At 37.2% G+C, this 15,528-nt stretch overlaps 1 protein-coding gene across 1 annotated transcript in view; it reads left to right on the top strand.

Moving 5' to 3' along the window:
* LOC124595256 (disks large homolog 5) overlaps positions 1 to 15,528 on the top strand; it is a 172,063-nt gene that overhangs the window by 51,304 nt on the left and 105,231 nt on the right. Inside the window, exons 6-9 of the mRNA XM_047133923.1 lie at positions 713 to 874; positions 6,167 to 6,409; positions 9,139 to 9,326; positions 13,404 to 13,558. Coding sequence (XP_046989879.1) covers positions 713 to 874; positions 6,167 to 6,409; positions 9,139 to 9,326; positions 13,404 to 13,558 — 748 coding nt within the window. The remainder of the gene's footprint in view (positions 1 to 712; positions 875 to 6,166; positions 6,410 to 9,138; positions 9,327 to 13,403; positions 13,559 to 15,528) is intronic.

Consider the following 15,528-nt stretch of genomic DNA (forward strand, 5'->3'; position numbering starts at 1 on the left):
GTACATTACGCTGCCACTCCAGATTGAGTGGCGTGGTGATTATGTTGGGTGGAGTGGGCGAGGGTGGGAAGATGGTGGGGAGCAGGAGAGAGGTTGGAGAAGGGAGGCTGACAGCTGGGAGGGAGCAGCAGCAGAGGCATCAGGTAGGAATGTGGCACTGATGGAATCGTTCTTGCCCCAGGCAAGGCGAGTTGTGTGAGGAGAGGATTGGAAAGGAGATGGCACAGATGAAGAGAACACTGTGGAGAAGAGGGCATGGATGTAGGAGTAATAAAGTTAAGTTCTGCGGCAGGGATGGAGGTGGTTGTGGGGCAGGTGCTAGCAGAGGTTGTAGTCAGGAAGATTATAGGGTTAGAGACTTCAATCCTGAGCAATGCAGTGATCATAAACTGCTACTTTGATTCACATTGACTGCTATCTAGCATATTTAGTAATAATATTTCAGGCATGAGATAATTGTCTAAGTATCATATGCCAAAATTGGAGCAGAGCTTCACATGAGAGAACTTGAGTTCACATAAATCTTTACTGACTGTGCACTGGTAGTGAAGACTTGTTAAATAGACAGTCTTTTCACATCTCAGATATTGTTAATGTCAAGACTTAAAAATTATTTACAGGAGTTTCAGTGTAACTGTGCCTAAACTTGTTACTTAACTTTTGTATTAATTCTATTCTTTCCTATAATTTAAAAGATCAAATTTTGCTGCAGGAAGAAGTTGGAAGGTTTAAAAAGCAGTATGAAGAAGTAGTGCAAGAAAGAAATGCTGCTGTTCGAGAAAGAAATGGTCTAAAACAACAATGTACAGCAGCAATCCGTCAATGGGATATGGCTCTCAGGGAGAGAAACGAATATCGAGAAGCTCTTGCTAAGGTCTGCATTGTCACACACAATCCATTTTAACATTGCATTATTACTTTATTGTTTGTTTCCCATTAACTTGCAGTATTCATAATAATCCTTTACTTTAGTTTTAGGCAGAACCTTCTGCATTCAGAAGTAGTTTGTATTAAACCTTAACAATATTGCACCACTAATATCTAAGTAGATAGGTTGCAAGAGTTATACAACACTCTCAGTGATGCAGCTGTTACAGTTTGTGATGTAGTTCTATCTCTCCAAGCACGCAGATGTTAAATAGCATGAGTGGTTTAATCGTGTAACTGAGTGATTATGTCGACTTGTTTGACATTCACACTGGAGGCAATCTGAAACATGTTGCAAACAACACACAAAAAGTGAATAAATATGAATGAGAAAAGATAATGTATATGATATAATATCATGTTGATGGAGACTGAATGATTGAGGTCAGCAAAAATTGTAATCTATTTATATCCTGGTCTCGCTAATTTAACTTCACCCTCACTTCTGTCCTATTAAAATGATTGTACCAAAAATTCAATTGCAGAGCTGATTTTAGCAAATAATCGACACTTTATAACAATGATTCTTCCTCCACAGCCCTTAAAGATTCAGTGTTGACCCTGTATTCTTATTTGTGATTAACTCACACATGAAACTGTAATGGTTTACTGTTTCTTGTAATAGTTGCTACAATTATATAAGATTAGGTCAGATCTTACATTTATATTTTATTAATTTTTTCTACTTTCCAATGTTGGAATAAACTAAACCAACACAATGTAAAATTAAACAGTTAACAAATGTATACCAGAAAGCATACATTGGTTAGATTCTAACTGTTCATAGAATACATACATAATGTTACAAGGAGATACTTTTCAAGTAAGTGGTTCTAAAAAGATTCAGGTTTCCAGATGTAAACAATTTAGAGTAAAGAAGACCATTCACTGAATACCAGTAGCGTTTGAGTTATTGACAGGCATACAATAAGGAGAATGAAAACTTACTTGTTACCAGAAGAAATCCTTTAATGAGCTAAGGTACAAAACACACACACACACACACACACACACACACACACACACACACTCTTACACTTTTCTCTGTCATTTCTCTTTCAATGCGATCTGGTACCGAATCCCAGATTTTTTTTTTACAAACATTTGATAAGCGAACCATGTGTGACCTGGCACACATCAATACGGTAATTGAATTCTTGCCATACCTGTCCCAGCATGGCATCATCGACTGCGGCAGTCCTTTCCTGTATTCTCTCCCGGAGCTCTGCTACATTACATGGGAGAGGCGGTACATACACCAGATCTTTAACGTGTCCCCACAGAAAAAAGTTACACGGAGGGAGATCTGGTGATGGGGAGGCCATTTCATGAAACAGCTGTTCCCCTGTCTTCATTGAGCTTCTGCACTAACTCCAATTTGAATGGTTTCATAGACAGCGTCTGTTGCAGAACTTTCCACACTGTTATTGGAGCCATTTCAAGTTCACGGGATACACAATGCACCGATTTCTGTGATCTCCTAATGAATGTCTCTCATACGCGCTCCACATTCACTTCACTCACACTGGAACATCCGCTTCTCCTTTCCAGGCACAAGCAACTCGTCGTAATGAATTTGTTGTACCAGTGGTAAATGGCCTTCCTTGTTGGTGGCTTCTTACCATACTTGGTTCTAAAAATCCATTGAACAGCTGTAGCACACTTGTTTTTATTGAACTCCATCACACAGAAAGCTCGCTCAGCACCTGAACTCTCTATGTTTGCGAGTAGCGCTGACTATCGACAAATTACCAAGCTACACTGTGGTGGTATACGTGGAAAAAAAACCTTTCAGGGTTTCTCTTCAAAATGACATATGTATGATATCTGTACAATGTTTGGTTTTTGAGCAATAAAAAAATTGAAAGTGTTCCCGGAATTTCTGTACACCCCGTATAAAGTGTTGGTTAAGCCAGGCTTTTGCAAGCTACGTCCTTTGTGGGTGGACTAAACTTCCTGAGGATTCTTCTAGTGAGTTTGTGTATCATCTGACATACCTGTGATTTAATGTGGTCATTTCACTCTTATGCATACTCCTAGATATTTTATGGATGCATCTGGTTCCAGTTATTGTTCTGCAATTGTGTAATCATAGTCCAATAAGTCTCCAGATGGGGTTGTTCATACCTACCTCCACTCTTATCTGAAACCTAGATGTAACTTAAAAAAAACCACCTGGTTTGAATTTTCTAAACAAACAGATGCCAACATAAGATCAATAAAGCCCATCTTCAACAAATGCAACAGATCCTTTGGCATACTGAAATCACAGCAAAACAATACATACTGAGAGGCAGCCACAAAGAATTATATTCCTTGCTGTGATGTGCCAAGGGGTTACTGCAAAGAATACATTCCTGGCTGGAATGAAGACAGTGAAGGGCTTCTCAAGGAGTTCAAAGACACTGGTGATCCTGCTACTGTCTCGAACCTTCTGAAGTCACTAAATGAGAACAGAAGAAACTACTGGAAAGAAACTGCAGCCTCCTTGAACTATACTCCTTCCAGAAGGAAGTCCTGGTCCTTAATCAGAATGCTGCATACAACATACATCACCACCCAACAAAAATGTAACATAAATTTAGATGATTTTAGATGATGTGGCCAATTACACGATCTCCACTTCCAAGTAAACAGGAGATAAATACATTACAAGAGAGGTTAGGCAGCTTGTAAATGGTACCCAGTCTGAATTTCTATGGTACCTTGGTCCTGTTACTGTCAAATAGGTGAACACCTTCTTTTCAGACATCTTACTCAAATTATCTGCCACCTCTCTTCAGGAAAACTAAGATCATTGCTGTACTAAGATCAAACAAAGATCCTTCAAAGTTGAAAACTACTGTCCCATTACTCCTGCAGAAGTTCATTTATAAAAGAATCTGCTCAGCCATCAACAAACACATTCCCATGGAGCAAGCTGGGTGTAGACCAGGAGGAGGATGTAGGGAACAGGTTCTAACAACAGCAGCTCATATTGAAAATGGCTTTGAGAAGCAGAAGATAAACATTGGGCTCTTCTTAGATTGAACTGCAGTTTATGATATAGTCTGGCGTGACAGACTCCTGTTCAAATTCATCAGTGTCATTTCATGTTGGAGACTAACCACTCTAATTGACAACATGCTGAACAGTAAATACTTCATGATACACCACAAGGTTCTGTTTTGGCCCCACTCCTTTTTAATTTCTATATATACGACGTTCCAAATACGATAGTGCTCTGTTCAATCAGGATCAAAACTTTAGGAAAGCTGAAGCGACTCTTAACATCAGATCTGGAGGCAATGGATAAATACTTCAAATATAACTTTCTCCGATCAAATCATCAAAAGACCATTGTATCAGCATTCCACATATGAAATAAATAACCAAACTACAAACCTAACATCACATTTAGAGATCAGACTCTCCAATATTGCAACACTCTATAATACCAAGGTGTGGTCCTAGACAGGCCTTTGACGTAAAAGATACATCTCTGGAGTATGACAACTAAAATCAAAACTCAGAGCAATACACTCCAAAAGATAACAAGAATAGCTTGGGTGCCACTGCAAAGTCCTCAGCTTCAGCTCTTTCATACTGTCACCTGGCTAAACAGCACTCACACTAAAATAATTGACACATAGTTCAGTTGAGCTATGCGCCTCATCACAGGGTGTATTCGTCCCACAAGCTTACGCTGTCCACTGGTCCTTAGTAATATTCCATTACCATCAATAAGAAGATCACAGTCATTGCTGAATGTATGGAGGAGGAGGAGGGGGAAAAAAAAACAACAGAATTACCAATTCATTCAAGAAATTTCATCATTTGAACCCCACCGACTGAGGTCTAGAAAACCAACATGGCACACAGCAGTCAACCTGCAGGATGGTAACTTCAAGATGCAGCAAGCCTGGAACAATCAATGACAGTAGCAATATACCCTAAAGCATCATCAGTAAATTAAAATATCTGGGTGTGACCAGCAAGTTTTCCTCTACCCGAGTGACAATGGTGCATCAGATCTGGCTGCAGCAGGTGGGGAGCATTACTGCACATGGTGGGTAGGGGGAGGGGGGGGGTGGAAGTCCTCCCTCGAATTTGACTGTGTCGAAGGTCACAAACAGTACATCACATAACATTTTTATGTTCCCTTAGAGCATTCTGAAGGACAATGGAAGACTTTCGCAATTTGTCTGCAGAAGATTCTGACTGGATTTCAAGCCTGGGCTTGACTGTGAACCCATTTTGAACTTGAAATTGTGAGTATCTGTTCGTATTGGTTGTGAATAATTGTCCAGTATTTCTCCTGTCATCATATGATTAATAAATAATCATACAGTAATGGGTATTTCTGCCTGTTTATGCCTAGTACACTGAATTTGTTTATACTGAGGGTCAATTATCAATCTGTGCACCAAACGTCGTTCCTCTGCAGGTTGTCCTGCATTTTGCACAATTTTCCCATATTGTCTGAAGGTTTCTCTCCACTGAGTATCACACAGAACATTGTTAGCAAGAAAAATCTTGAGTCCAATCACACAACTGGTTTGATGTTCCATACTCTCGTATTTTGTTCAATAGGTGGCAGACTGTGCAGGCAACTCAAATGTAGCTTGTTGGTTTTAAAGGCCATTAGCTATGAGTGGCAGAAAAATCAAGATAGATTTTGATGTGAAAAGTCTGACCATGCCCTTGTTCATAAATTGATCTGTCTGTTGCCAAAAGGATTTTTCTTTTCAACTAATCTCAAAATGAAATTGATTCGGTGCAAAATTATACTGTTAAATTCTAGAATAACCTTATTTCAACAACCCAGTCACTGGAAAGAGCCTGTAGATTATATTTTCATAGCTGTTTATAACATAAAATAAACTGCACAACCATATACTCTGCCATCCAGTCAGTTACACCAGGTATTGTATGATGGAAGATCATATACGAAACTGATGTCAGCTTTTTTTGCTGACTTCTCCAAAAGCCAATAAACTAGAGGAGAAAGATACTGATTTGGAAAAATTCATTGAAAAATGACCAGAACTGATATAGCAAGTATTTTATTGAATTATTTATACAAGTTGGACAATTACTTTCTTTTCACTTGGTCAATGGCCATGGTATCATCAAAGGAAGATCTCAATTTTTGCATCATTCTTGTTCCCAAAGACATGAATTTAATTGTTTGTTGTTATTTTGTTTGTATGTTGTTTGATGTTATGTTTTTTTTCTAATAAGTGTATTTTGAAAGCAGGTTCAGCAACAACATGAGGAGGCTGTGAAGGAAATTAACCAAGCCATGGCAGTTCGAATGAAGGCAAGTAAAGACCTGAAAAGACTCACAGAAGAGCGGAATGCTGCTATGCAGGAGTATTCTCTCATCATGAGTGAACGAGACACTGTTCATAAAGAAATGGAAAAGCTGTCCGAAGACCTTACAGAAGCCTTTAAGAAGTACAAGACCCTTGAAGGAGAAAACAAGGAATGTATGGAAAAGGTAAGCTATTAAAAATTTTAATCAATCACCTGTAAAAATTATTCAGTATTATGAATTATCTGTAGCTGGAAAATTAAAATCAAAGATAGTGAAAACCGTAGCCCATTACTGCTGTTATATTGTGATGCCATAACAGTGTACTGACTATTTGTATTTTATTGAGGAAAGGTAGTAGAGTCCCAAAGGCAGACTGAAGCTGTGCTCAGATTGTAAATGTGTTTTGATATCTCAAACAAGCACTGAGAAAGACAATGATCCTTGTGCAAGGTTCACTTGATGACAATGAAATTTCAGGATTGTACTACACAAGTTTAATCTCCTGTGAAGTTTAAGGTTTGTTTTTGTGTTCGCTTTGAATCAAGTTTACATCATCAGACAGAATTGATTCAAATTATCTCATTCCAACATTCCCTGAAAGTACAGGTATCCTATGTTTTGTTTTTGTGTCACTGACTTGTTTCATTCGTGTAGTGAAGGCAACATTGCAACACAATCCAGATAAGAAGTATACAAATATAGACCTTGTTTTGGTCAGTGGTAGTTTCAGACCGTTTTACTTTTGCCAACTACAAAGAACAAAATTTATTCTTTATTGGCAGAGTTTATCATAGTTATTTTACGATTAAAAGTTATCAGCGAGATGCAAATATTTATAATACAGGGACACCCAGAAAGTAATACCTCACATATTTTTTCTCAGCTGACAACAATGTTCCGAATGTGAAACATTAAGTATGAGTTCTTCTAAGTTTACTGAGTGTGTCTGCAAAATTTGTCTCTCCTAAAAGGTGGTGCAGCTGCAGCACCATTTCAAACTGACAGTCATCGGTGACTTATGTAACAAACAGCATGTTGTTTTTTAGTCTCACTGCAGAGAAAGAAATTGTGTTGAATCTTCACAAATGTTTGTGTGAAGTTTATGAAGCATTTGCAGTTGACAGGAGTACAGCTGTTTATTGGGCACAGAGGTGAAGCCATCAGAAGAGGGTGCAGCTGAGCTCCACAATTTGCGCTGAGAGGGGAGACCATCCACGACGGTCACACCAGACATGTTGCATTGTGCTGATGTTCTCATTCACAAGGGCTGACACATTACACCTCAGCAGTTGCACTGCTGCTGTGAACAACCCAGAGGATATTGTAATTTAGCACAATAAATGCTCTACCTCGCACAAGTTTGAGGATTTCAGGGTTGGACAGTGGTATCCCTTTCACACTACAGTGCTGACTTAGCAGGACTTCCAGTTGTTTGGGACACTAAAGGATGGCGTTAATGGGAGAGGTATTGAGGATGATGAAAGGTAATTTGTGCACAGGAGAAATGTCTTCGTGACCAGAACAAAGACTGGTACTGACAGGGCATAAACGCCCTTGTGTCTTACTAGAGGAGGGTCATAGAACTAGAAGGAGATTACATGGAAGAAAAGGGGGGTGATGTAGATAACATCATGCTTTCATGTATGTAATTTTCATTGTGTTGAATAAATAATTGTTGAAGGAAAAAATATGGGACATTACTTTCAGAGCGATCCTCATTTGTACAGACATAAATTTAGGTAAGAACTAACAGTTGGTGGAAATACACAAAAAGGCTTAAAACTGATGTTTTTTTGGAACCAAGCTTGAGGAAAATAAACTTGTCAGGCCTTATGATAAAGAAAATGTCTTACGGTACCACAGGTCAACGCAAGCAAAGTAAATCGGATGAGGGGGGAAAAAGGGGAAAAATGGATTTTGTATGTGTCCTATCTAGTAAATTCCTTGATTAAGAATCCTGGGTGATTTTGAGTCATTAAGCCTTGCCAGTTTCTTCCCTCCAGTCCTTTCCTTTCTTCTTCCAGAGGAAGCACCAGGGCTGCAAGAGATAGCAGATTTATGTCTATCTACACATTTCTGTCTGCTGACATTTTGTCAGTAGATTTTTCTACATCCATATCCTTTTGTAATTGGTTATTCATGTTGCTCTTTGCGTCTGCAATACTAAATACAATTTCATCATTTTTTATGGTCTTCTGACAGCCACCTGCATATGTTAACATTTAAGGATAAAGACTTGTTTCTGAAATTCTGTGACTACATTTACACAGGACGATTGTGGTTTGCTTTGACACTGTGCTAGTTTATACAATTCATACATTTTGTTGCCGGCGGATACGAAAACTTGTATTATTTTTCCTCAGTGCTTGATAAATATTAATACTGTGTAATCTGTGTTAACAGCTGAGTTAGCATGAAACCTAGGCAAGATGAATGTTGTATGAGCAACTGCTTTTCCGAATAAACAAAAATTGCTCATTGTTCTGTCAACTGGCTGCAGAGTATCAAATGCATCACCAATTATTCATTTTCCTAGCCACACACTAATCTTGGAGAGACATAGTTAGACACAATTGTGGCTTACTAATTATGTAATCAAAGGATATTGAATATACCTAGTTATATTATCTCGTCAGTGGTACTTTTATTGTGTAAAAGCACATACTGATCATTGTATAAAACCACAATACAGTCATTGAGGTTTAAAAGAAATTTTAATTAATTATGGAAAATAGCAATACTTGCAAATTAAGCTGTCTCAAAATACAATTTTTTTGTTACTGTAACTGAACTGTACTGGACGTTGAGTATATCATAATTTATGAAATGTAGTAATTTGTAATGAGACATTTGTTTAGTTAATTGTTAAGATAAGTTTAATTCACATATCTTTTATTTCTTCCTCATGTCAGAAAAAGGCCTTGTCATACCAAGTTGAAACACTGAAAAGAGAAATTGCGTCAGCCTTGCATGACAGGGATAGAGCACTGAAGGAATGTAATGATCTCAGAGAAAAGTTTGGTGGATATACTGTAAAAGATGATTCAAACAGAGAAGGTTACAAAAGCAGGCTTGAATATCATACATACAGTCGAGAAAGGTAAGGTGCTAATTTTTGCAGAAATAATTTTCTTGTGCCTGTTAATTTAAATGATTGTCAGTTTTCAGAAGACTGCTGATTGAGATTACAGATTTACCTTTGGTACATGCAAAATAATATTACTACCGTGACCTGTGATGGTTAATAATAGCTACTTTAGTGTAAAAGAGGAATCAACTCATGACACAAAATCACAGTATTTTTAAGATATGACACATTTAGATTTCAGTTTCTTTATCCCAGGTAAATTTTAGCCAAGACCAGACAGTGGTGTGTAACTGCCATACAAAAATGTTTGTACTTGGGTGATGTATCTCCAGTCACATTGGCTTCCAAATTTTGTCTATTATGCTAATTAGCATACATACTGTAACTAGAAATTTTCTCACTTTTTATAAAAACTTTATTTTTTTGTACTTTACATACAGTGCAAACATTTTGTGATTCTAGTGAAATAATCCTGCTTTTGTGGTAGAAGTGTCATCTATTTGCAATATATTCATTGCATTTATTTTTAACAGTCTTTACTCTGTCAGAAGCAGAGTTATTTTTGAAAGGAAGGCACAATCTGTGCCAGCTTTGGAACCATTGTTATTCCACATTCTAGGTCCTACAAAGCTATGATTTCAAGTACTTTTCTTTGCTATGTATTGATGTGATTTGTGTGGGCTGGAGTACTTGCCACATAGTTTCTGTGGCCAAACCAGTCAGACATATAAAAACAATTTGAACTTGATTATAATTCACATGTGCACTGCATTGTTATCCTGGTAGGAGTGTTGTTATGTGTTGATGCCATGTCATTGTAACAGATTAAGAAACAAATGTTAGTTTACATCATCATTGTTTCACAGAACTTACACAAATTCGGAACTTGCAGTGTTATCAACCAGTTACCAAAGGGACTTCTATTAACTTAGAAATTGATAGTGGATAACAGAAACTCAGCAAAAGGGCATGTAAAAACAAATGTTACCACCAAGCAATCTCTTAATGCTCAGTGTTGCAACTAAATTTCCACTACTGTTTCCAGATTTAATATACAGTTATCTATGTAAATGAGAGTATTTTATTATCTAAAAACAAAGATGATGTGACTTACCAAACGAAAGCCCTGGCACGTCAGTAGACACACAAACAAACACAAACATACACACAAAATTCAAGCTTTCACAACAAACTGTTGCCTCATCAGGAAAGAGGGAAGAAGAGGGAAAGACAAAAGGATGTGGGTTTTAAGGGAGAGGGTAAGGAGTCATTCCAATCCCGGGAGCGGAAAGACTTACCTTAGGGGGAAAAAAGGACAGGTATACACTCTCGCGCGCGCGCGAGCACACACACACACACACACACACACACACACACACACACACACACACACACACACACACACACATATCAATCCGCACATACACAGACACAAGCAGACATTGTGTCTGTTTGTGTTTGTGTATGTGCGGATGGATATGTGTGTGTGTGCGCGAGTGTATACCTGTCCTTTTTCCCCCCTAAGGTAAGTCTTTCTGCTCCCGGGATTGGAATGACTCCTTACCCTCTCCCTTAAAACCCACATCCTTTTGTCTTTCCCTCTTCTTCCCTCTTTCCTGATGAGGCAACAGTTTGTTGCGAAAGCTTGAATTTTGTGTGTATGTTTGTGTTTGTTTGTGTGTCTATCGACGTGCCAGCGCTTTCGTTTGGTAAGTCACATCATCTTTGTTTTTAGATATATTTTGTTTTTCCCCACATGGAATGTTTCCTTCTATTATATTCAGAGTATTTTATTACTTATGAAATAAAACCAAAAAATGGTGAAATCATTATTTGTGATGGAATTCATTTTTATTTATCAACATATGTGCCTATTTTCTGATTTGTACATATTGTTTGCTACTCAGCACTGTGCCCATGTGAGCAATGCGAATTTCACTTGCTATCATATTTAAATAAAAAGCAAATATGATCCTAATTGTAGCTATATTTGCTTCTGTTTTCACAATACGTAGCTAATTACTTTAGTACAAGTGTTTATGTCATGCCAACTAAGAACAAATGGCATGAAGAATGCATATTTCATTCACACTAATTGATGTATTTCTAGGGCTAATTTTTCATTTGTTAAAGGTTAGTAAATTGACATATAATTTTGTATTTTATTGTATCTACCTGTTGAAATTTATGTAAATCAGATTAGCCATGTGACACAAGTGTGACTTGCCATAGGTTTGATAAAGTGGGATTGCTGAACAAACATTGTGTGTTGTGGTTTTATTGGGACAATTGCTATATGGTAGAGAATGTGGTATTCAGAGAAGCCCTTCCATCCAAATTATGTGAGAGAGAGCTGTTAATTGTAAAACAGGAGGAGAACACAGACTTAGAACTATGTGCCCTTCAGTTTATCATAATTGGCCAATATTTTCTCCATTGAGGTTTTTGAATTTTGGCTAACAGAATGAAACAGCTAGAAAAACTAAGTGTTACTAAGCATTCTCATTACTATTATAGGTGGCATGAAGTGTGACAAGTCTTCCGGCATAGCTCCAAGCTTCTGAGATAGTATGAATCAGATGTCCGTTCAAATATGAGTATGGAGATACTTGGTAAACAGTGAAAAAGGATCAAATTTTAGCAAAGTTTTATATGAGGTACTCAGTTTACTAAATTAGTGGTGACCCTATGATCCCTGTCAGATTCTATACCCAATTCGCTGTTGAATTAACCCCTCTGTTGACTAGCAGAAGTGATCCTCAGATCTACTGCCCATTATGTACAATCTTAGAACATATCTGAGCTCAAACATAATGAAGTATCTCAAACAAAATGACTTCCTCGATGCAACCAGCATGGATTTCAAAAACATAGATTGTGTGAAACTGAACTTCTACTTTTTTTCATGACATCCTGAAAGCCATCGATTGAGACAGTCAGGTAGACACGGTATTTCTCAGTTTCTGAAAAGCGTTTGACTGCTACTCTTATTATCAAAAGTATGATCATATGGGATATCAGATAAAGTATGTGACTGATTGAGGATTTTTTGGTAGGGAGAATGCACATGTTATCTTGGATGAAGAGTCATCAACAGATGTAGAAGTAATTTCAGGTGTGCCTGAGGGAAGTGTGTTGGGACCCTTAATGTCCATGTTGTATATTAATGACATTGCAGGCAATATTAATAGTAACCTCAGACTTTTCACAGATACTACAGTTATCTACAACGAAGTACTGTCAGAATGAAGCTGTGTAAATATTCAATCAGATTTTGCTAAGATTTCAGAGTGATGCAATGATTAGCAGCTTGTTTTAAATTTTCAAATATATGAAATTATTAATTCACAAAAAGAAAAAAAATTATCCTTTGAATATAATATTAGTGAGTCATAGTCGGAATATGTTAAGTCATACAAATACTTGGGTGTAACACTTAGTATGGACATGAAATGGGATGATCACATAGGCTCAGTCATGGGTAAAGCAGCCATCAGACATCGGTTTATTGACAGAATACTAGGAAAATGCAATCAGTCTACAAAGGAGATTGCTTACAAATTACTCATGCAACTCATCCTAGGACATATAAACAACCAAATATGGAAGAGTGTGGTTGGGATCAAGAATTAAACTTGTGCAAATGTAGAGAGTAGCAGAGGAGGATTGGATCATTGTTGGAGTCCAGATAGTGTGCACATCTACCAGTTGCCATATCTGACAAATTTTGCTGGGTCAGTTGTTGAAAAGTTGTCTAGGAAAAATGGAATCCTTAATCATGATGGGGCATCCATCTTTAGTCATCAATCTGTGAATGCTTCGGAAATGAGATGTTAAAACAGGTATTTGCATCATTAGGGTGTTGAAATGTATGTAACATTGATGGCACAATTTTAGTGTGACTTTCCCCTGGCTCACATTTTGTATGCATTTTATCTTTTCAGCAATACAGCACTGAAATGGTAAGGTTATCATTCACCTATTTATTTGTTTTGAAACAAAATTTACTTTCTTAATTGTTGTCATTAATACTAATTTTAATTTATTTGTGGAGTCAGATCCTTTGTTATCTGATATTTAAATTTTTAGGGACAATACTAGAAAGGACCAAGCAGAAGTGTCAACGAGCACAAGGGACATGTATGGGAAATCCCAAAAAGAAAGAATGGATAACCTAGATCAAGCAAATATAGAAATTGATAGACTGCGCAAGCAGATCGATAAACTGCAAGCTGAACTTCAAGGTGGGTTGTAATATTTAGTTCATGAAGTATAAAGGTAGTCTTCAGAGAGGCAGTGTGGCACGAAAATGCTGGAGACAAAATTGGAAAATGTGAGTTTCAAAGCTCATATATGGAATTATGTCATCTTGCTTTAAGTGTTTCAACGTTCTCAGAATTGTTCAAGCCATTTTCTTTAAGGGAGTCAAGGCTAGTGTCTCTCCCATTCTTAACCACAGTTACATCAGTACTCTGTTTATGACAGTCTTACTCTCATTGATCTTCAGGAAAAGCAGACTGGCAACAAATTGCCCTAAGCAGATCTGGAAGTCAATTGTTATGTATAAATAGGGTTTATTCATTTGGGGCTGAAGTTTTTGTTCGGGATTTGGGTGGTGAGGAGAGGAACCAAATATCTGTATGTAATGAATAATTACTACACACATCTGTGTTGCCTGATTCGTGTTTACTTTACCACTAGTTGAATGGCTTCTGAATCAAATATTCATATTTTTTGAGGTCTGACTATTTGCAAAATAGGTTCAAAAACAAAGAAAACAGTTAGGGGTTATTTGTACTTGTGCTTTCATAATCTCATTTCATGGGCTGAACGGGCAACAACAGTAAGTTTGAACCAAACAAAATTTTCATTTACTGTTCACTTTATGATTTTGTAATGCATAAAGCCATATGGCCAGAGCAGAAGTATTATTCAAAAATCCCATTCGACAATAACAGTAAGATTATTTCACAATGTGTGATAAGTTTTTGCAAAAATACATCAAATGTTTAAATGTACAGGCAAATCCATGACTCAAAAATGTTTATGGCCTCAAAAGGCAGTATCTTCAAAGGTAAAATAAAACCAGGCAGGCATTTTCTAAATGAAACAGTATTTTGTGCAACTTAAACCAGACTTAGAAATATTATGTTTTCTCCAGTGTTTATGGTTGACTAGCTCTAAACATTAACCACACTGTTGAATCAGTACACCCTGTTTGTTGTGGATGCAGATTCATAAGCTGTGCCCAGCATTATTAAGCAGTTTCCTGTACCCTGGAAGGACTATTTGTGTTTGTTGCATATCGTCTTGTCGGGACGCGTAGCAGCACCTTTTCGGAACAAGTAGCCAGTGTCTTTCACCATTGCCCAAGGGACAACTGATTTGTAATTTCCACACTCTTTGGGAAGGCTTCCTTCATGTACCCTGGTGCTGGTAACTGAGTGTCAGCTTTAAATATTAACCTGAGTAAATACACTGTGTATATGTTATGTTCTATAATGCCTTAGAATGGTGGTGGTGGTGGTGGTGGTGGTGGTTGTATAAGAAGTTAGCTTCAAACCAAGAAATATTGGGGATGTATTAGAGAAAAGAGGATGCTAAGATTTTCAGAACTTAGCTCTACTGGCTGTAAAAATTTGATGTTTACTAATCTAAATAAATGGAAAAGAAAAAGAAAAGGAACAGGTAAACTATTCTACTGCCAGTATGCCTAAACCTGTAGAGTTAAATGTAGTGTTGTTGCATCATTGTAATGAATTGACAGCAATGAGACTTTTTAAGTAATTCTTTGTGTGTATCGAAGAATAGCTTATGGGAAATCGAGGTGTTAATGTTCATCACAGTAGACAAAAACTTGAACCCTTCAAGATAAAAATTGTAAAGTATTTGAGCAGGACTTAATGTCAAGAATGAGTACTTCTGCTGACCGGGAAATTCATTCCCAAATTTACAAGCAAAAATATTAAAGGAAACCTTGGCTTATTAATACATAAGTTCTCCAATTATACTATCATCATTAGATAACACTTTGTAATCTTTCATCATTCAATTTGGGTAACTGAGTATGACAAGACATCTTACAAAACAATACTAGATGCTTTATTGGAAGACTACTGAAGACATATTTTAAGAGCCCCCGCTAGACAAAAATTTCCTGGATCTAATGGCAACAAATAGATCTCGTGAGATGTTTGAAGATGTCCACGTCATA

Source organism: Schistocerca americana, chromosome 2, assembly GCF_021461395.2.
Source record: "Schistocerca americana isolate TAMUIC-IGC-003095 chromosome 2, iqSchAmer2.1, whole genome shotgun sequence".
Classification (NCBI taxonomy): domain Eukaryota; kingdom Metazoa; phylum Arthropoda; class Insecta; order Orthoptera; family Acrididae; genus Schistocerca; species Schistocerca americana.